A 23,408-nucleotide genomic window follows, 5' to 3' on the forward strand; every position below is an offset into this window, starting at 1 on the left:
CATAGATATATTTTTTAAATCAATGTTCCTATCATCTCACGTTCCCAACAAATATAATGTTGGTGGCCTGTGACACCACATGCACAACCTCTATTACCTACCAGCACTTGATAGGGCTTCAGTCGTTTCAGAAAAGACAACCAAAAATCTCTTTGCCTACAGTATTAAGAAGATATGTAACATAAGCACAACAACACTATCGCAGTCCGCCTTCATGTTTTGTGGAGCCTGAACAGCTACACCCAATTTGGTTCTGCAGCAGGGAATGAACTGGTACCCAAAGGCCACCTGGAGGGGTTGCATGAAGTAACAATTGGGGAATATAGACGGAACAAAAACAGACCTTCATTGTGCCTTTATTGCACAAAGGCTGCATAAAAAACAAAAGAAGCACGACCTGAACAAGAAGTGGTTACCTCCGCACTGTCGAACTGCAGCCTGAGCCCACATTCTGCAGTTTGACTGCATAGTCAAACCACTTCAACTCATCATGCACACACAGGTAGATTCTAAAATTGGAGTGGACCTGAGAAAATGTCACAAAATATCAAAAGATATCAGGAAGCAGAAACAGATACAGATCAGATGTATCCTGAAACCATGGCTGCATGAAAGAACAAGATGTCCTTTAAGAGAGGTAAGATCCATCTCCAGTATTTATCATTTGGCACCAAATCTTCTACATCTCAGGTATCGCTCTCTTGACATCCAAATAAAATTACTACTGCTGCAAACAGACAAACAAACATTGATCGTTGTTCAATCAGGGAAGACGGCCAAGTCACACTTTTACAACCTTGGCCAAAACATGTGCAACAACGATGTTTAGAAACTTCAATGTGACCACTTCAGTCTTCTGCTATGATTTTGATGCATCCGCTCTGTATTTTAAAACCAAGCGAGTTTGAGATTATAACAAGAGGCTTCAATCCCATAATTTAGCTTGGTTTAAAGGGGTTGCTCCTCTTCACAACAGGACGTGGAAGCTACATCAAATTTTTTTTCAGCAATGTCCGCAAACCATGAAGACTTGTCAAGCTGCCAATACCAGTTATCAAAACACAACTTTTGACTTGTTTGTGTCTCCAAAATTGTTTAATTCAATGCAAAGTGAAACACGCTACCCCTCTTTGTAACCCCATACCTGCTTTTCTTGAATATTAGAAAAGTGGGTATGGAGCAAGAAAATGCAAAGCAGCTTCTTGAGGTTTCTCCTAGCAACCACTCTTGTTCAAACACGTTTAACTAAATAATTAACAAGAAAGTGGAGTAAGCTTAGTTGTTTTTTTGTTGTTGTTTGTTTGTGGTCTTCTGCTGGGTAGTACTCAGTTTCACTGTGGATGACAAAACATGTTTTTTGGTTTGTTTTTTAATTTGTATTAGCTGTGGCAGCTCAGTGACCTTGGACTTGTGTTGCCAAAATGACATGTAGCAAGTCAGACCCAAATCAAATAACGCACTATTCAACCTATAGTTATGAGCGAATAGAAAACGCAATGGCGGACCAAGCTTGATCCAGAGAAATTGTTCCACGGGATGGGCAGAATGGGCAATACGTGGTCCTACTCTATGTAGAAGATCATCAAACTTGTCGACTGACATGCCAAAGTACCTGGAGTCCAGTTGGCCATGTAGTAAAATACCGATTTCTTACATTAGAGAACAGAATTCGCCTCAGCATTGCCTGGTGCTCTTAAGAAGACGAAGATACCACTTCCTCCTCTGCCTCATCGTGTACCTGCACGTGTATGAGCAAGATGTCGTCCATGTTGAAAACACCAAACTACAGAAAACGCCACAGACAATCTTAAAAGGTATAAAAGGCACGCAGAAGTTCTTCGCTAGCTAACCCGGCCAACCTTATGAACTAGACTGCATAATTGCGGTGGAGGCGCGATACAAATGATGCCATAGTAGGCGATTTCTGTAAACAGGGATAAGGAAGTTTAGAGGAAAAACAACGTCACCACTTGGTGGGCGTGGCCAAGTCAATTTATTCATGTGGCAGATATCCCCTGAAAGAAAAACCTTTTCCAGCCAAACTCGTGGAAAAAATCTGTCATAGTAGAAACTTGGAATGAATATATATATATATATATATATATATATATATATATATATATATATATATATATATATATATATATATATATATATATATATATATATATATATATAAAGACAGGACATTTTTAAACATATAACATGTGTATATTTTAAACATATAACCTGTGTTGACACGTGATTAAACGGATTTTCTACTACAACACTTTTTGAATAATATGTAATATAGTTATCTACAAATCACTGTATAAATTACTAAGGTACAATGTGATAAAACAATCACAACTTCGGGACTAGGAGATAAAGTTGAAATTAAACGGTTTAAACTGCGTTCTTTTACCAGGGGGGGTGCAGTGGAAATAGTGGCCCGGCTAAAACAGCCCCCCAGCGGTCCGCCGCCGCCTCACTTTGCGGTAACTAGCGGTTTAAAACGGTACCCAGAGTCCGCTGAATGGCTCCGCAGATAAACGGCCCCGGACACTCCAGTTTTAGCCGACGGAGCTAGCTGTCTGCTGGAGAGAAAAACTTTTTCCACATCTGAAAACTTTTCCCCACATTTTTTTTTTTCCAAACACAACGAACCGCAGCCCAGCCGCTACTTTTCATCCCCCGCCTTCATTTAAAACTCTCCCTGATCGTCTGCTTTACTAAAAGCTCTCTACCTTCCAGTTTCCGCCGCCACCGCCGCCGCTGTCCGGGCCGCCTTCAACACCCGACACCGCCACCCGAGCTCCGGAGGGCCGCGGAGCCAAGGAAGGGAAGCCAGAGGGGGTCCAGCTGCTAGCAATGAGAAGAACCGCACTGAGGGCCCGGGGCCTTGGTGTCCTCGAACGGCTGCAGGGACAGTGAAGGCCAGCTTCGGCCGCCGGTGTGTGACAGAACTCGGGACCAGCTCGGTGACAGCTCCTGGGTTCGGCCCCCTCCCCTCAATCCGCCCCGAACTTTTCTCTTTTTCCTCAGACACGAACCAAAATACAGCTCAGAATATGGCGGCTGCTCGGGCGCGCTGTTCTCGCGAGAACAGGACCTGCTGTCCCTTTTTTTTCCACCGTACACCCCTGCTATTTTTAAACTCAAAATAAAATAGAATAAAATAAACACATGTTGATCGTTTACTTTTTATACTAAAAAAGGGTCATATTTAAGCATTAAATGCCTATTTATTCTCTGTATATTAAGTGTTTCATACTTTACTATAATTGTTTACTAGTAATTACAACTTTTACTCTTATTTGAATTTTCTCTTTTTCCCTTTTTCTGTTTATACCCCACCTGTACTTGGCACTAGTCTATCAGCCACTGTTAACACCTGATTTCTCCCCTTAGGGATCAATAAAGTTTTATCTTATCGCAGTGTTGTGAATTAGAACCATCATATAACTGTAAAATTGCAGAAGCTGTATGCTTATGGCTGCTTGGACAATCCGTACACAAATCAATCGGGTTGTCAGGGTTTAAAATTTGCATGAACGCTCAGATGAATTTATTGTCAGTAAATAACAGACACATCGCTGTCATATGTCACTTGTATTCATTGTATTTTCAGATCTGGTGTTTCACACGCAGCTCAGACATATTGTTTATAGTGCTTTGAACATAAAGTGCATTCTGTCAAAAAGCCTTCGACGGGTGTAAAGAAAGACTTTACTGCAGTGAAAGAAAGTAAATTTCAGACACAATTCACTAGGTAGATGGTACATGCTTATACAGTGCCTTTCTACCTTTATTTAAGGAAGTCCCATTCACCCCTGATCATCCTGTAAACCTGCTTGGTAAAAACATTTATAGCTTTTAAAGTTCACCTGTCCTACCCACGCTGATCCCTCTTAACACTTCTGCAGACCAACTCAGAAGAATATATTTGGACACATTAGATAAAATAATTAACGGCACTTGCGTTTATATTAAGAAAGAAGTAACAGCAAAGTATTTTTCTGAATAAAAATAATTTAAGAACTAGTACTTACTTTCATGTATAAAATGAGGCTCCATTGGAAAATATTTGTATGATATTCCAAAGACCTCTGATGATTATGCACTGAGTGTTGATTGTAAAAGTTTTTCTGGTCTGGTTTCAATTTATAGTAAGGTCTGACTTCAGTTTCTTTTTACATTATTGGTGCTCTTCCTGCCATTTAGTTACGGAGTTCCACAAGGTTCTGTACTCGGACCAACCTTTTTTCTCTATGCACATTTGTTTTCAAATCATAATGAGACCAACGTCTATCATCTTCTTGACAGCCCTGAGTCGGTCATGAGGTTTCTAATTAGCCAGGTGTATTCAAATCCAAGTCTTAAGGGCCACCGTCCTGATACTTTCCAAACAACCCAAAAGGGGCGACAGTGGCTCAGGTGATTGAGCGGGTCGTCCAATGATCGAAGGGTTGGCGGTTCGATCCCCGCTCCCACCAGCCAAAAAAAAAAAAAAATTTCATTGTGTCATTGGGCAAGACACTTCACCCTCCTTGCCTCCAGTGTGGCTCCACTGGTGTGTGCATGTGCATGAATGTGGCAAAAATCCTAGCAGTTGTCACCATATGTATTAATCTACAGGTTTCTAAAGGCCAAACATTCTCAAAAATGAGTAATGAGGAGCTCAAAAATCTTGATAGTTGTCAACACACACATAACATTGACTTTATTTATAGGGCTCTGAAGGTAAAAAATGAAGCCTTGTGTAGCACGGTCATAGTGACCAGGGTTGCATCCAATTCTGTCCTGAAAATTGACAATTACACAAGAAAAAGAGTTTGCTTCATCCATCAACCTGCCAATAAAAAGGCTCATCAAGTTCCTTCACAAGGCAAGTTTATTTGTATAGCACATTTAATTTACAAAGACAATTCAAAGAGCTTTACATAAAACATTAAAAGAAACTGTAAAAATAAATAGTAAAGGTGTGATCATTAAGATAAGATAAGTTATAAAAGAACAGACCGGTCTCATGCTGCGGCACCTTCCGTCCGTGAAACCAGGGTTCAAATCCGGGCTGCTCCCTGTTCCCTTCTCTACTTCTGTGCCGGTCCCAAGCCCGGTTGCTTGGAGAAGGTTGCGTCAGGAAGGGCATCCGGTGTAAAACATTGCCAAGTTTACCATGCGACTTGTTCGCTGTGGCGACCCCTGATGGGAAAAGCCGAAAGCGAAAGAAGAAGTTATAAAAGAACAGAATTAAATCAAGCAAGCATTAACAGTGCAGATAAAAACTTTTGAATACAAGTTCTAAGACATTCAATTTTTCTGATTAAAACAATCATCTTCCTCCACAAACACACACACATTTTATGAATAAAAAAAGGTTAGTAAAAAACAAAACTTAACCAGCCTGTATGTACATTTGTTCTCATGTAAGAAATGTAAATCAGCCTCCAGTGGTCACATAAAGAACTGCAACATTTGGTACATCAGGGTTGGATTTGAATTTGGCAATGAAAGTTGGGGGCTTGGTTGTCACATGCCAATTAAAAGACCATGTGCCCTTTACATTTAAATTATAATGTTTAAAAATTTCCTCTCACCCGAGCAGAAAAATATATTAAATGTGACCAAAGAAAGCAATCAAAGCATTAGCTATCAAACTTTATGTATGTTAATTTTTGTTGTTATGTTACAGCATTTTACTGTGTACTTATTTGTGCAACAAGCCACCTAGTGGTGTCTTGGTGAACTGACTTGCTTCAAAATACTTTAGTTTTGAAACCAGGCTCAAACCGGAAGTCATAATTTTGTACTATGGTTTCATCTGGTAATGATATAATTAATACTAATTACTTTTTATTCATTTCATCCAAAAAAGAGCAATTTTAACTCCTCGTGACCTCGAAGAACCTAGGCAGTTCTGCGGGAAGAACCAGGATTCTTCTGTTTTAGCCCTTAAAGCTGTCTGTTCAATTTGGGATAATCTGTCAAATCCTTTCCTTGAAGATCATATTCCTCCCTGCACCTACAGGAAAGCTCCTTTCTCAGAGTGAAGACTGTGTCAAATAAGAATGAAAAAGCAATAACAGAGCAAACCGCTCACACTCTTCAGACAAATAGCCATCTGATGAGTGAAATTACAAATCACGTGGACACCAGTTCAGCCCTGCTGAGATTACAAGCCTCATTTATGATAACTGCGTTTTATCCACTGACACCTTCATCCATTACTGGGCAGGAGAGGAAGGAGCAGCCCTGAAGGTCCGACCGCCGCAGCTCTTTATCAGACAGATCAGAGAACAGGATCTGCAGGCGAGTGGAGACAAACACACCAACTTCCTCGCTGCAGGACTGTAAACACACTTCATTGAGCCTCTTCATCACAGGATGGCTGCCAGACAGCAGAGCCTGTGCAGTGTGAGGTTTCCTTCATTTCCTCATTGAGATTAATTTGAAACCCCAGAACTTAAACAAATCATTTTGCTGCTGTCTGACTTCTGCGACTCCACACCCAGTGACATCTGCACAGAAGATCAACGCGCACAGCTAGAACTCATCTTTGCAGTTTAGCATATATAAGGACAGCACTTTTCAAAGTGGTGCTTTAACGCTGGTCTGCTGCAGAGAAGACGTCAGCCTCAGAAACTACTTGTGAACTTTGTTTCTTTGAAATGAACTTTTGCAAAAACAAGCAGTAAGAGGTGAACTTTCCCTCTGAAATGATGCATTGTATCACTTAACATCACATTCAGAATATATATCCTTTTTCATCTGCTGCTACCATGACGTTGCCCGGCAAATCAAATAGTCCACTTCTTATGAAAAACGATTTAAGCGTAAAAAATAACAAGATTAAAGTACTACTAACTGATTTAATATTTATTTATTTTTTAAAGAGATCATGTAGAAGCAGGGTAGTGCCCTTTGTGGGGTCCATCATGGGAAATCGATGGACTTGGATGAAGCAACCACTTTAAACCTCCACGTCGTCCATTCATTTCTGATAATGGACATCCCATTGGGCATTATTCCTAGCATGAACAAGTCAAAACCTACATGTAACACACCTTATATCTAAACAATTATCACAATGTAGTTAATCTTCACATATTGTCACACTGTGAATCTCAAAAATAGAAAATTCTAAAAATAATGATCAGTTTTTACAATTTAATGTGAGGTTTTGCTCTCTGTGGGCTTATTAAGGAGTAAACAATTGTCAAAACTCACTCTGTGTTTGTTAAGTCTATTTAAGACGTGACTTTTATTTGTACCTTACTGTTTTCAGAGGTATTTAAATGCACCCACACACAGCAATAGAAAGTTTTCAGTCATGTCAGAGACATTCGCCAGCAGTTTATTTTCTATTTTTTTCTGCAGCATCAAGTTTTCATTGAGTACATCTTTGTTCCTGTCTTCCTCTTGGTTGATCATTTTTGGTCAGACCCCCTATCTGTGGAAACCATCAGCTGATCCGTCGCCGCGCTGCGTTCACCCCCATGAGGGCTGAAAAGAGACATTTACCAAGTAGGATGGAAACAGTCTCATGTGCCAGCAGTGACTCACACAGGTGACCTCTGACCTTAAGTTCGCAGTTTGGAGGGGAAAATCCCCTTCTTTTTAGTGAGATGTAACCCCCCCCATCAAAGAGGCTCCTCCTCTGAGCGATAGTCTGGAGGAATGCAAAAGCTCCATGACTGAACAGTGAATCAGCGAAGAGGCAGAATAAAGCGATGGCACTCAAAAAGGCTCCAGCTGACATGGAGAACAGCTGCATTTCTGGGGTCCTCCTGCCTCCAGCGCCTCCTCTGCTGCAGCCTCACCCTGACGGAGCAGCGTGACAGAAACCCGCTCAGACGGACTCCGGTGCAGGGAGGCCACACACAGTTCTGGCAGGAAACAGGCCCGTTTTCTCACGGCCCGAGGACGGCTCTTCATGGGTCAGCAGTTCAGCGTCTGCTCTGCAGCGGGTCCTGTTATTACCCCCGACTCACACAGGCTTCTGTGCTTTCACTGGGACAAAAAGGAGGCTCTCGCAAAGTCAATGGATCAGAGGAAGCAGACAGAGTTCACCATAGAGGTTATTGGTTAAAGGAGGACATCGACAAACTGGACTTTTGAAAATGTAGAACGGTTGAAACAAAATCTGCGAAATGTTGTTAAAGATTCTTTGTGCATCCGGATCTGTTTTTCTGTCTGTGTTTTGTTGTGTGCAGAACAAACAAAAATGGAAACAAAAAGGTTTTATTTGTTGCCTGAATCTGATCAGAGCCTGATGGAGCAAAAATCCTTCTTTACTTTACTCAGCTTTGGGAATTACTTTTGATTTGTCTTTTTCAGATACTCCCCTAAAAAACTTTTATAACTGGGATTTTTTTCTTCTATAACTAACCACAGATTAACTCTAGATAAAAATTTGGTTTATTCAAATTATAGTCTTAGACTGGAAAGTAATTTTTTTCTTTTTTGTCTTTTGGCTGTTTGGGGTGAGCGCAGCAGATCTTCTCCCTCCATCTAACTTTATCCTCTGCATCCTCCTACCTTACAAAACCTCCCTCATGTCCTTCTTCCATGCATAATCCTCCTATTTGGTCTTCCTGAAATCTAATATTAACGTTCATAACTATTGTTAGATGTTCTTGGTGATTTCAAGTAAAAAAGCCATTATTTTCACACATAGTGTGTCAAGCGTTTTGGCCCCACTTTTCTTTACCATGACCCAATCAGAGATTTTAATCCATGACCTCTAAAGGTAGACACCCTTCCACCAGGCAATGAATAGCATAACGTTTAGTGTCGCCTGTCAAGACTACTTTAGTTGTAAATTTGAGAGTTTGATTACTTTTTGCCTGTGAATAAATGCTTTTGGATTTTGAATTACTGCTTTCTGGTTGTGATTTGGTGATTTTTGCCCATTAATTACTGCTTATTGGTTTTGAATGACTGCTTTTGGGTAGGTTTTTGGTTTTTAACTAGGGCGTTTTGGTTGTGACTTAGTAATTTTTGATTGTGAATTAGTAATTTTTAGTTGTGAATTAGTACTTTTGGTTGTGAATTAGTAAATCTTGGTTGGTAATTTGTCCTTTTTTGGTTGTGCATTAATCCTTTTGGTTGTGCATTAGTGCTTTTGGTTGTAAATTTGTGCTTTTCGGTGGTGAATTACTGCTTTTGGTTGTGAATTAGTGCTTTTTGGTTGTGAATTGGTGCTTTTGGTTGTGAATTAGTGCTTTTTGGTTGTGAATTAGTGCTTTTTGGTTGTAAATTTGTGCTTTTTGGTTGTAAATTTGTGCTTTTTGGTTGTGAATTACTGCTTTTTGGTTGTAAATTTGTGCTTTTTGGTTGTGAATTACTGCTTTTTGGTTGTGAATTACTGCTTTTAGGTTGTGAATTACTGCTTTTTGGTAGTGAATTACTGCTTTTTCTATGTTAATTTGTGCTTTTAACTTGTTAGTGCTTTTCTGTCATGCTGTAAAGGCCCGTACACACCGGGACGAATATTCGCCAGGCGTTATTCGCCAGCGTTTTTCGCCACGTTTTTTGTGTTCACACCCAGGCGATTTTCGCTGACGATGAGTGGAGTGAACATGCAATTTCATTCCCTGACATTAGATGGCGCTTAATGTAAAACAGAAATACTCCTGTACACAAGGTGGCGCTGCGCAACTTTACGCTTCTGAAAGTCGCTTTTCACTCAGAAGAAGAGAGCAAGTATTTACACGCTTGTCAGAATCAAACAAAGAAAACATGAATATTTCAAGCACCAGTAGCTCCAACTGGTGCTTGGTTCGGGGATATTTTAGAATGTCCGTCATTATTGCTTCGCGGCTGTGTGTAGACGCTACTTGGCGTCTATCTTCTTCGCTGGTATGTGTGCTCAGCAAGGCAGTTTTGTGTTTGAGCGCCCCCAAGTTGTGTTTTACTGTAACTTCAGAAGCTACAGACACGTGAGCAAAAGCGCCATTCTCATTGGTCGAGTAGATTTCGACGCGACGCGTCAAAAAAAAAAACGAACCCGAGGCGTTTTTTTTTTTTGACGCTTTAACGCCTGGCGTTTTTTCGCGTCGGTGTGCACACTCTCGTTGGTGCCCTTTGTTTAGTCACGAGGCGTTAAACGTCGACGAAAATCGCCGGCGAAATTCGTCCCGGTGTGAACAGGCCTTAAGTGTCAATTGAATTGCAGCTTCCTTTTCTGTCACTAAACCTTTCAGATTAAAACCATTATATACAAGGAGAAACCATTCAGATCCATTTTTCTGTGTTTCTACATGTGTGATGTTGTGAAATTTTTTAATTACTAAGGTGTTACTTGCAGCAGGCAAAAGTCTGAGCACGTCAGATTGTAGCTGCTTAAAATGTTGAATTTTTTCTAATGTAAGAAAATCCTATGGAGCTTAATTTTTCTCAGAGTATTTTAATGGTTATTACTTGTTTTATCTGTAATGAAAGTGTCCAGATATTCTTGTAATCTTTGGACATTAAGTGATTGCAGATTAACATCTTCAAATGTGTTAATTGTTTTTTTGTTTTTTTTTGCTCGGTTTTCAAGATCAAAGGATTCAAGGAGTGTTTATTGCCATTTTCAGTGAACAGAGCAGTTTCACAGAATAGGAATTTGCTGCGGTGCTAATGTGCGACATAAAACACTTAAGAATAGAAAAAATGAACAACAGCAAGCAAAATTAAAAACTCACACAATGGTCAGAACAATAAATAGAAATAAATTGTGCAAACTGAGGATAATCAAGGTGCAGGTAGTGGACTGGTAACTGGACATGTAGGTGAAAATGTTTAAGGGGGGAGGAGTTAAAAAGTGTTCATGAGTCGAACTGCAGAGGGAAAGAAACTGTTCTTGTGTCTTGAGGTTCTGGTCCTGATGGACCTTAGCCTCCTGCCCGAAGGGGGTAGTTCAAGTAGACCATGTCCAGGGTGAGACGGCTGCTATCCGAACCGCACGGCCCCGGGGTCTGGAGAAGTATAGATCCTGGACAGATTGAAGGCTGCAGCCAATCACCTTCTCAGCTGAGTGCACAGTACGCTGCAGTCTGTTTATGTCTCTGGTTGTAGCTCCGGCGTACCACACTGTAATGGAGGAGGTGATGATGGATTCTATGATGGCCGTGTAGAACTGCAGCATCATCTAGGCCGGCAGCTTGGCTTTCTTCAACTGCTGCAGGAAGTACATCCTCTGCTGGGCCTTTTTGAGCAGAGAGCTGATGGACGGCTCCCACTTGAGGTCCTGAGTGATGGTGGTGCCGAGGAAATGGACAGAGTCACTATTGTGATGGGAGAGTCGACAGGATGAGAGGGGTAAGGGGGCTGTGATTTTTATGAAGTCCACTATCATCTCCACTGTGTTCTGGGTGTTCAGCTCCAGGTTGTTGATGCTGCACCACGACACCAGCGGGTCCACCTCCCTCCTGTAGGCAGCCTCATCATCGTTAAAGATGAGCCCGATGAATTTGACAGAGTCGTGGCTGCATGGTGGCGTAGTGGTTAGCGCTCTTGTCTCACAGCAAGAAAGCCCTGGTTCAAGTCCCAGCTGGGGGACCTGATGTTGAACATCAATGGAGGACCTTTCTGTGTGGACTTTATTTTCTCCCCATGCATGCGTGAGTTTTCTCCGGGGACTCTGGCTTCCTCCCACTGTCCAAAAACATGCTTCATAGGTTAATTGGTCAACTTAAATTGTCCCTAGGAGTGAATGTGAGACTGCGTGGGTGTGTGACTGCGGACACTCTACTTGTGACAGAGACTGGCGACCTGTCCAGGGTGTCCCCTGCCTTCGCCCACAAGTGGCTGGGATAGGCTCTGGCAGCCCCATGACCCCGAAAGGGAATAAACGGAGGAAGATGAATGAATGGCTGGAGTCATTGTATCCAATGTAACAACAACTATGTGTCAATCTGAGTTTGCTGCTTTTAGTTTGAACCATACTTTTAAGTCATTCAAAGGTCAATGTTAAAATGTTAAGTGGTTTAAACAGACTTCAATAAATTCATACAAAAATCTTGTAAACTGCAAACTAAGTACACACTGAGTCGGTCACACTCCTTAAAGCTGTCAGACGCTGCAGGAAACTGGAAGCTTTTTATTAGATCATAGATGAGTAAGTTAGGAGGAGCCAGCAGATAAATCAGTTTGAACTCACAGTCGAGACTTTGACCAGAGCATTAAAATGTTCAAAACAAGAGAGACGGGAAACCCCCCCAGCCCTACAACCAGACTAGGAGGGCCGGTCCTGATCTGGGAAGAGAATTCATGACCAAATGAAATGTCGCGGTTTGCAGAGCAGTTGTGAAGGCAGACCGGGCGGGGTGAGGGGTTGGAGCAGCTCCAGACTCCCATCTTCTACCCTGAAGGTCAAACTGACACTGAGCGAATGGGCCAGCGCCGTTTGAGCAGAACAGCAGGGAACACAAGGAAACATGAATCAGGGGTTGTTGGTGGCCCAGTCCCTGCAGCAGGAGTCCGGATCCAAGCAATCATTGTCAATTTGGAATGTCACACTCACACTGTCCAATTCTCTTATACAGCCAATGGTCTAAATTACAGGAAGCGAGAACATCCTGGTTTTTAGTTGCCTTCATACACTAAAAGATGAAATACACTGAAAACATTTTTTTTTACTTTTATTTGACAGTAGCTGGGAGGCTCCAGTAACCCCACAACCCTGAACAGGAATAAGTGGTGACAGCAAATGGATGGATAGATTGAAGTACTGAGTGTTTATTGATCAAATTTAATGGTGGGGAGGGCTAACCAAGGGTATCTAGCTTAGACTGGATGAAAAAACTGAACAGAGTGGCAACTTTAGCCATTTTGCTTCTTTCAGGGGCTATAAACACTTCATAAAGAGATTATTTTAAGTATTAACGTCTTAATACATGGCGTCCAAATTCGTAGACATCACTTTTTGGGTTATATTATCACAGTAGTTAATTCTGCTTAACTGGGGCCATCTATGTGTGTAGATTAAAGATGGTTCTGATCAACATAAATGACAACTGGATCTTTTGACACTTTGAAAATGGTTTGAATTAAAACTAGTAAGCCAAACTGGTCTTGTCTGAGTATCTAAATAAACTACTCATTGTCTCCTCACAGAAGTGGACGGTCAAGTTTGGATGCTAAGCAAACCTTCTTCCCCTTTTGAAGATTAATAGGCTTCCCTTAAATATATGATGGACAGCCCCTGTTATCAATACACAATGTTTCAGAAGCACTTGAAACTTTTCTTTTGTACTTTGTCATGGTTTAGACTAAGAGACCATTCCACATGTTTCTCTCTGCTTTGTCAGCCATCAATTAGTGCTTTGCTATAGTCTGGAGGTTACTTGTTTTTCCAGATCAGACCTACAGAAGATTCCATTCCTTTTTGTGGAGAAGGGGGCTGATGGAGGTCCAAATCTGACTGCCGGGGTTCTTTTATCTTGCTTAGTTGAACTCTGGAGTTTTCTTGAGTTCCATAAAGAGGGCGGCATCAGCACTGCAGGCTAATCCATCGAGTCTCAGCTTGTCAGTGCTGCTTAAACTCCTGCTGATATTGCAGCTCGCACCATGAAGACTTTCACAAATGAAGTCTGCTCATCTGCTGGTCTGTAGGCACCACAGCTGGAATGTTCGGGTTTGTCTGTAGACGCTTCTTTATCAGTGGAGAGTAATAGCAGGACAGGATCCCTCAGCGGAATCTACTCAACATTCTTAGCCTGATGTGCATTGTTTTTGTTTTTTCTAAATCACAGAGCACCATTTAGGTCATAAGACAAAGTCAAGTCATAAGTTTTAGGTCTTTGGTATCAAGTATAGTCTCCAGATGTGAGTCACAAGTCTATGTTCAGTCTCTAGTCTTTGGTCACAAGTCTAGTGTGGAGTTTTATGGAATAAGCTCCCAGCTCATGTAAGAGAGGCCGACATAGTTTCTACATTCAAAGTTAGGCTTCAAACATTCCTCTTTGGACAGGCTTAATGCCAGGCTAGCTAGTAATCAGAGAATATTTAACTTACTATTGTTATGTTTGAAATTAAATTTAATAGTAATAACAATTAGTTAGTAGGCAGCTAGAAGTTAGAAGCTGGGGTAAGTATGGTTCACTGGGGTTCTGTCCTCTATTCTCGTCTACTTCTACTCTCTATTTTTGATCATTTAGTTCTCCATGCCTCTGTTTGGTGCAGTGCGATTCATGCATTGTCCCTCTTTCCCGAGGGATTCAAGATTCCAGTTGACTCGTCTGTGCTCCTGTACTTCGCTGTGGGCCTTGTCTCTGCTCGTCTCATACCCCCAGCCATCCCCCAGTTCCATCTGAATGAAGCCCATCTGCTGGACTATTTAAACATGTAGTTGTAGAGTTACATAAGTTAATTCTTCTCTAAGAGTTCTGGTACATCGCCTGTCCGTCCTGGGAGAGGATCCCTCCTTCATGTGGACATCCCTGAGGTTTCTTCTTTTTTTCCTGGAATCTGTTTTTTTTAGGAGTTTTTCCTTACCGAGAAGGAGGGTCAAAGGGCAGGGATGCCCAGTTTAGCTTAGTCTGTTTATGTCAGAAGTCAGAGCTCTGTCTCCCCCTCTGGTCATCAACGGGAACCATCTCCAGATTTCTAGCCACACGTCCTGGATGCTGCACCCCTGACTCTCATTCACTCAATCAACCACAGCACACTTATGCTCTGCACTGAGCTGAGCTCAACGGGAAGTATTGTTTGTGCCACTCTGGCTTTGTTAGAGAGCGTTATAGCTGGACCTGATCTTCTGTCTTCTAAATCTGTTTGCTTGCTTGCCTGACCCTGGTTTAGCTTTGCAGACTTTTAGTCTAATAAAACTTAAAAATTGCTGCATTTGGATCCAGCCGTCTGCCTGTTCTAGTGTAGTTTAGCCATTACCTATTCTAGACTCCATGTTCTTCAGACGATGGTCACAACCTTAATATATGAAACAAAAAAACCTATAGTGCACATGTGTCAAACTCGAGGCCCATGGGCCTAATGTGGCCCGCCATGTCATTTTATGTGGCCCACAAGAGCAGAAAAGTTTTTAATTTCTTTAAAAAAAGAAAAAAGAAAAATGGTGTGTATTTATTCATATCTAGGGGGAATCAAACTTGAAATAACAGATTAGGCAACTATACATAAGGACTTAAAACACTGTCCATATAACCTAACCTGACAGAATCCAATTTAAAAGGATTTATGCTAGAGTAACAAGCAAACATATGTTTTCTATGCAACTGTAATTGTTCCTTTAAAAAGTTATATTAAATAGTTATTAAGGAGTAGTTACATTCATTTTTCATTACATTTAGTTACATTTATAAGTTATATCTGGCCCTTTGAGGACAGCTCACTGCTATGTTGATGTGGCCCTCAGTCACAAGGTACAAGTCCAAGTCAAATCACAAGTTTTAAATGCTGAGTCACATATCCAAGTCAAGGTAACACTGGTATTCTAGAATATGCAAAATAAATTAAATAAAAACAAGTCCCAAAGTGAGTGTTTTCTAACCTGCCTTTTGTCTATTGTAGGTTTAGTGCATTTTGGGTGATTTCAGAACTTATCCGCTGCAGGTTGACACTTTGAAGCATTTCATGAAATCTTTTCTCATGTCTTCCTGTAAAGAGGAAATTCAACTTTACGTGAAGGATGACACAAGAAACCAAAGAACCCGGCATCAACAAAAACTAACCAAAAAAAAGAAAAAGACCTGGAACAAACCGCAAACCAGAGTTTGATCTGTGTTCTCAAAGGACATAACAGAGAAATTAACAGTTACCATTAGGCGCCACCTAGTGGCACACAAACATGTTCAAGAAGAAATCAGACAAAGAGTTTTTATTACAGAGAATATAAAATTAATAAGGAGGACTTCCTCTCAGCTGACATTCATTCAGGAAATTTGACAGAAGCAGCTAAATACATTTTTTTTCCAATCCTTCCTTTCTGAACTACTGCTGCTTTCACTACAAACTACATGAATTTAAGTCGATCAGGTACAGAGGAGCGTGCACAGATACTCCGACCTGATAGATTCAGCTGTGATCAGGAAGCAGATGACTCCTGCCGGTCTGAGAAACCTCAGGGAGGAAGAGAACACTGCCAAACTGAATTGAACTCAACTGTGATTCACAGCAGAATTCCGATTTTTTTTTTTTTTTTTTTTTTTTTAATACAAGCAGAAATATTTGCTTTTCTCCAAGAAATACTTTTCCTTTTGGAGACCTACATTAGAAGCAAAGACTAATAGTTCAGTTGATCTACCTGCAGTCCAGACATTTCCAAACCAAAGTCAGGAAAAAATCTGGGACTGCGGAGCAGCTTGACCTCAGACAGGAATGGGACAATATCCTTCCAAATCTGCAGCCTCTCAGTTTAGGCAGACAATGACTGTTATCAGAGAAGGAGAAGATGTTCCCTGAAGGAGACACCATTCTGTGTTCAGAATGAATCGAAATCCTTCCTGAAACAGTAAAATGTCGACTTTTCTTTGTTCTGTTGTGAATACTATCTGCACAAATGGTTTTTTTTTTTTATCCAGTCTGCAGTTCCTCAACTTCCTCTGACTCGGCAGAAGTCGTGATTGCTGCAGGATCAGGAGCGTCCGTCCGTCTGTACAAACTCTGGGACCATAAGTGCTCACGTTCTGCATTGGAAAAAAAGACAGGCACATGCAAAAGGTATAAAAAAGAAAGAAAAACATTCGAATGGAAAGCGCCACCTAGAGGTAAACTCTGGCAAAAAAAAGTTTAGTGTCTAAAGCAAGACATTAAAAAACATTTAATATTTTTTATTTACCACTAGATATCTGAGCGACGACAGTGCATTCAAACACTACTATTGGATCCATATCTAAATGAGAAAGTCTTAAAATACTTTTTATGTACAGCGTTTCAAAAGGACTGTATCTGCGCTTCTGAAAAGATCTAGAAATAAAGGACTTCTGAGTGTTTAGAGGCGAGTAGTAAAAGTTCAGATGATAAAGAAAGTTGACTCTCTTTTAGATGAACTCCAACTGAGATGGACAGAAACTAAATATGTCACTTGCATCAAAACACAAAACAAAACCTGGATAGAATGAAGAAGCAGTGTGTGAAAAACGAAATACTTTCTTCAGTGACGCTTCAGTGAAATAAGGTTTCAGCGCAACTTCTGAAGATTTTCAGACTTTGACTGGACTTCATTAAAACATGTTGGTTCTTCTCTTTCTCATGGTTATATACCATATTTTCTGCACTATAAGGCGTCCTCTAATGAGGAACTCTTGTTTAGAACACTAACTTTTTAATGTGTTGCAATCAAGTTTGGGAGTTACAGGTGTTGTGAATACACTAATGCGCCTAAGACATTGCGTGTCAAACACCAGTTCTAGAGCTTCTGTGAACACAGTTAATAAAGTCCGACTGACGGTTGGACTTAATTCTGAATCTTTTGTCTCACTTAAAGCATCTTATAGTTCTGTGTGCCTTATATATGACATAAATTTGAAAACAGACCATTCAATGATGCTTCGACCTATAGTGCCGAAAATGCGGTAGGTTTCCTTGGGTCTTTGCAATGGTGTCCTAGTACTGAATCCAATTCAGTCAAGCTTACTCCAGAATCATGAAAATAGCCCCAACCATGCTGTGATTTGTTAATCATCGGATCATTTAACATCTAAAGACCTTACCAGTCCATTGTGTAAAAGCAAAACAGAAATTAGTCTGAATTTGCAGATTGATCTATGTTGTTTCTGTGGAGTGTTAATGACCAGTTATAGTCACGGATAAGGATACAGAATCAACTTTACAGGGGTCTTCCTTAGAAATGAGGTATGAAGTTCAGCCACCCAAGAGGAACCCAGAAGAGAGCAGCTACACCTCCAAATTGGATTTGAGATGGTTTGGAAATCTGGAAAGAATACAACTTGGACACCTTTTGGTGAAGCATCTGACCAGGAGGAGGTAGACCCGAGACATTCTGAGGAAAACCCTTCTCTTGACTGGCCTTGGTATCATCTTGGTTGAACTATAAGAGCCATTAGGGTAGTCAGGGGGTCTGGAAGTCCTTGCTAAGGCTAGTGTCCTCACGACTCAAACGTAATGGAATTGGTAGATTATGGATGGATGGATTTAAATCTTAGTTTTATGAACCTCAGTTGTTCCCTCTCTATCAACCTTTCCAAATAAATCTAAAAGTGTCACCCCCTAAAGTCTAACAACTATCTTAAATGTTTTTCTCTCCTGAACAGTCAATCTTGCTGTGGAATGACAGACGGCAAAATGTGTCGCCTTTCATAGAAATGGGTTTACAACCCTACCAATCCGAATAAAGAGAAATCCTGACAAATTCTGACAGATCATTGATTGGGTAAGAGGGACTTTTTCATACACCGCTTCCACATTTTAACCAATTTACCCTTATAAATAATGCCATAGGGTATTAAGTAGGGTTATGGCTCTGACCAGAAGATGTCTAATTCGATAATAAAAACACAGAGTGAACTTCTTTTCATCTGATGGGAGCTGCCAGTTTCTACAAAACATTATGCTACACGATCAGGAGACAATGTGACATTACAGACAGAAGAAAACAAGGCACCATCCACACTAATGAGAAGGTCTGAGGCTCTGCAGAGACACAGAGGAACACCTGTGGATGCGAGACAGAAGGCTGTGACGGCTAAAATAAGGGCTGTACAGTGAGGAGGCATCAGGACATTCGGAAAGCACGAGTCATTACAGGAGAAAGAGGAGAGGCGCAGAAAAGAGTGGTAGAGATACTCAGGTCCTGATCTACTTCTATGATACTTAAGGCAGAGGAAAGCTTACAAAGTGGGTATTATTCGTCCATGAATGGAAATAATAAATATGATTGTATACTATCCATAAATATGCATTTCTTTACAATAAATCGTTTAGAGTACATCTTAAATTGTGTGAAGAGAGTATGAGCTGCTGTACAATAATGACAGGAATGACTTGTCAGCTGTCTAACATCAGAAAACCTGTCAGCTTCAGTCTGGTTTCTTTGCATAGGTGTTGTTGGGCGGTCAGTCAGAAGGGCATGAAGACACTTCACTGTGAGCTGCTCTTCGTGTTCTTTGCTTCACGTTCCGCAGGGTTTAGAAAATCTTTGAATAGCTGCTGGTTTTGATCCCGGTTGTGTCCGACTGACCCAGTTCCCCTTCTGGACCTGTGCACCAGACCATCAAACACAAAAGGAGAGGCGACGGTTAAAATACTGTTCAGACCAAACCAACTGGAAGTATCTATAAAAGCAGCAACAAGGATGGAATTTGATTATGTTCTCTAAATTCTCAAATGGTGCAGCCAATCAGGGAACACTGGACCAAAGGACTCAAGAAAAAGTTCACTGGTGCCTATTTTTAGAAACAACAAACACTCAAAGAATTTTCATTTTCTACATAGGACTCCATATGATCTACGATCACGTTTCCATGCTCACAAAATATTCAAATATCGTCAGATTTCTTAACTTATCAGAATTTTGACAAGACTATTCAATCAACCTAAGAACAGATGTTATCTATCCTGTAATGAGAAATTGGATCAACCTATAAATTCTCCACAAAAATATGTTCTCTGGGTGGCTGTGGTGCAGAAGTAGAGTGGTCGGCCTCTGATAGGAATATTGCAGGCTTGAACCCTGCTTTGCCTGCCTATGTATTAAAGTGTCCCTCGACAAAACCCTGAACCCTTGATTGCTCCCTCCTGGTGGTCTGGCTAGCGCCTTGCAGCTCTCCCACCATCAGTGTGTGAATGTGCTTCTGCGTGGGTAACCAGGAAGAGCTTTGGTCATTAATGAAGTTAGAAAAAAGCTATTTCAGTATGTCCTATTTGTTAGATTGTTATCATAGTTTTACGTCTGTGTGTGTGTAAGATATGCATGAGAGTAAAGTCACAAAATTAGGATGTCATGATGGTGATTGTATATTCCGCAACCATGGCAACTGTCATTTGTTCCTCGCAAAATAAAAGAAGGACTGCAAAATCCGTGCGTTTTCTATTATAAAGACATATTAGTTCCCATATGAACAAGCTATAAGCACTGCGATGTTTATCAAAAACAGAATAACAAGATGTAGGAAACCTTACGTCATGCTATTTTTGCTATTCAAAATTTCGTCAGATAATGGGCTAAAACATGTTGCATTTCTAAAATCAATTTGCAAATATTCCTGGTTATCTAGGTTAAGAAGGCACGTAAACGAGACTGCAAGAATTGATGGATTGTTTTGTTTGTAGATGACACTGTTATCTTATTTACGACGGAGTTTTAGGGCCACCAAAAAAAAGGAAAATTATGAGATTTTAAGTCATACATTTACGAGAAAAAAGTCAAAGTGAGCATGCAGAGCAGCAAGTAAACGCCGCGCAGCAGCAGAGCAGACCGACTAAACTTAATTGGACAGGTAAGATGAATGCTTATTGATAACGTTCCAAATGTTTGGAAGCTCATTTGTTTGATTTATGATTTATCAATGTTTTATTTATTGATGGGTGTTTTGCAGGATCTCTGCAGCCTGTTGATGAAGCCATCGGTATCCCTGCAGTTGTCCACTTCAGTTCATTCCTTTCTTTCTCCACCAAAGACCAGATCACTACGTTTGTGTGACGCTTCCGTGTGAGGAGGAGCACTTTTAGGCATTTTCAACGTTCTAAAGCTAATATAACAGACTATTTTCATTCATCTTTATTGTTTTATGTTGAAACGGGACGTTTCATCTGGAGGAAGGGGTGTATGTAACACTGTTTACTTCCGCACTGGTGTTCAGGTGACAGGTTCATGACGTAAGGTGACAAATGAACTTCAAGTTATGTGAATGAAAAGGAGAATAAAGGCTGCAGTGGTCCTCTACACCCAAACGTGTCTCTGAGCTCCTTATTTTACAGATGAAACTCCGCTTTACTGACACTGAACCCTGGAAAGACGGCTACACTAACAATAATCTGATTTTGAGTCGTCAAAAGGTTCAGAATCTCTTTGTTTTTTAAACCTATACGGAAATAAAGCTTAACACAAGGCTCCACATATTTCAGCTTCAAGCATGGCTCTGAAAAACGGAAAACTTTGTTGTTTTTTCCCTAGTTAATCTATGACTTTTTCCCCGTAAGTTTATGAGATTTTAAGTCGTAGTTTTATGAGGAAAAAAGCCGTAAATCTACAAGTTTTTATCTCATAAATTTACGACTTAGTATCTCGCAATTTAACAGTTATAACTTTCTCATAAATTTACGACTTAAAAGTCGTACTTAAAAAAAACATTTTTTTTGTAAACTGGCCCTAAAACTCAGTCGTACTTTTTAGAGATCAACAACAAGTTTCAAGAAAAGCTAAAGAGTTGGTTGGCAAGGGAGAAACGGTTTTGCTGCAATAAGACTGTGTAATTGAGAGTGACCAGAATGGAGCCACGGGGCTTCAAAGATCAGAGGTAAAGAAGATGGAAGACTTTAAGAACACAATGTGAACACTGCAGAGCAACAGAAAGTGTGAAAAAGACGATAAGGGGAAAGTACGATATTTTTTGAACTGACAGGAAAGTCAGATGTGACCTGTGACAAAGAAGTGAAGTCTAAAACAACAAAAAAGTGTAAAAAAAAGGAGATGAAACCAGTGATGTAGTATGTAAAAAACCTGAGAAAGACAAGAGACAGAGCTGTAGATAATGATGTTTTCTCCTGAAGTGACAACACAGTCATTGGTGCATCAGAAGAACAGTTCATTTTAGATGTATTTTGAGAATAACCCCATAACCTCCAGAATCCAATTCAAACTCCTCCTGTTCACCTTTAAGGCCCTCCATAACCTGGCTCCTCCTTATCTCTCCGACCTCATCCATATTAAAACCCCCTCTCGTTCTCTTCGGTCCTCCTCTTCTGTTCAGCTCTCTGTCCCTCCGGCCCGACTCGTCACCATGGGAAGCCGAGCCTTCAGCTGCTCGGCTCCCAAACTCTGGAATTCCCTCCCTCCTGATCTCCGTAACATAGACTCTCTTCCTACTTTCAGATCTAAACTCAAAACCCATCTGTTCATTTCTGCCTTCCCATCCTGATTCACTTTTAATTTTATTTATTATTTTTATTGTGCTTTTAATGTCTATTGTTAACCTTTGTTTTGTAAAGTGTCCTTGGGTTTTTTGAAAGGCGCTTTAAATAAAATGGATTATTATTATTATTATTATTAATAAATCAAGGGAAGCTAGATGAAGAAGGTTGGGACATGTTCAAAGAGAAGATCCTAGATGGATGGTTGGATGGGTAGATGGTGTGTTTACAGGGCAGACTCACCAGTTGTTGGTTCCAGGTGTCTGCAGGTGGGTTCAGCGCTCAGTGCAGTTCTGGTAGGTACATGGATGACATGCATAAAGAAGACACACAAACACACACACTCACTCACACACTCCCATGCACACATGCACACAATAATACCTCATAGAACAATTTCAAATTAGGCAGTAACAATCTGAGGACGCTAATTTCAGGATTAGGGGGTCTCTTAGCTGCCCTGCACATTATGCGCACATTTGTGTTCAGAAACCTTCAGAGTCTGAGGGTCCACCAAAAGATGGGCGTCACTTCCTGCTTCACCTGAACAATCTGTGGACCACAAAGGGCGAGTTTTGAATGCGAGTGTTTGTGATCAAAGTTTCCAGAAGCTGTAGAATCAACTTCTGACTTTGAGATGAATGGATCTAAATACAGAAACTTGATAAGGAGAAGCTGCTGCTGATGAATCCCTGCAGTTAGAAACCAACAGTCTGCTGGAGGAGCGGCTCTCGCGAACCTTTCCTTCAGATAATCCAGAAAAGGAGACAAAAGTGAACACTCCTGCATTTGCTTCAGCTCTTTGACTCCACACGTAACATTCCGATTGACATCAACAGTAAACCGCGGAAAGACATTGAATAGAAGAAGGTGCTGCATAATTTACATATAAACAGAGCTGAGGAACTTCCCAGCTCTTAGTCTGACCGATGCCTTCAATTCCACCGTTTGTTTTGAGTCTTTTTAAATATCTCTCAGCAACTGCATGAGGCAGAAGTTGTTAGCTTGTGGGGTGATTGTTTGGTGTGTGTTTTTTTTTTTTTGGTTGATGTGAATTCCGGCCTTTGAGCTTGAGACCACTAAAGGCCATCCAGATAAAGATGCCAGCTGAGGTTGAAATGAAGGATGAAGGAGCTGGAATGTAAACGCCGGCTGCTGTGTGCTGAGGTCGTTGAGGATTGGTTTGCAATGATGAGGAGGGGGCTCCTCTGCTGGTTCCTCTTAGTAACGAGGGTACTGAGAGCTCTGCTGAGACGATGAAGAGTAACCCATGGTGTTCTGGGACTGGGTGGAGCTTTGGGTGTTGCTTTGGTAACCGAGGCGGGAGCTGGAGTGCTAAAGAAAGATGGGAAGAAAAAAAACCAGGATGATCACCTAAGCAACACTGGACTTCA

At 40.9% G+C, this 23,408-nt stretch overlaps 2 protein-coding genes across 5 annotated transcripts in view; both read right to left on the minus strand.

Moving 5' to 3' along the window:
* The window catches only part of tab2 (TGF-beta activated kinase 1 (MAP3K7) binding protein 2), a 28,117-nt gene extending 25,015 nt beyond the window's left edge, over window positions 1–3,102 (minus strand). The window contains exon 1 of one of the 3 annotated variants that reach the window (XM_011491665.4): window positions 2,727–3,102. The gene's annotated coding sequence lies outside the window, so the exon portion shown is untranslated. The remainder of the gene's footprint in view (window positions 1–2,726) is intronic. The other 2 variants (XM_078942609.1, XM_020714459.3) reach the window with 2 other exon arrangements.
* Window positions 3,103–15,787: 12,685 nt separating this feature from the next.
* The window catches only part of cdk19 (cyclin dependent kinase 19), a 37,873-nt gene continuing 30,252 nt past the window's right edge, over window positions 15,788–23,408 (minus strand). For both annotated transcript variants that reach the window (XM_078942612.1, XM_011491663.4), the window contains exons 13-14: window positions 22,258–23,349; window positions 15,788–19,141 (exon numbers count right to left, since the gene is read on the minus strand). In XM_078942612.1, coding sequence (XP_078798738.1) covers window positions 23,236–23,349 — 114 coding nt within the window. In that variant the 3' untranslated portion in view covers window positions 15,788–19,141; window positions 22,258–23,235. The remainder of the gene's footprint in view (window positions 19,142–22,257; window positions 23,350–23,408) is intronic.

Source organism: Oryzias latipes, chromosome 24, assembly GCF_053564925.1.
Source record: "Oryzias latipes strain Hd-rR chromosome 24, Olatipes_Hd-rR_3.1".
Classification (NCBI taxonomy): domain Eukaryota; kingdom Metazoa; phylum Chordata; class Actinopteri; order Beloniformes; family Adrianichthyidae; genus Oryzias; species Oryzias latipes.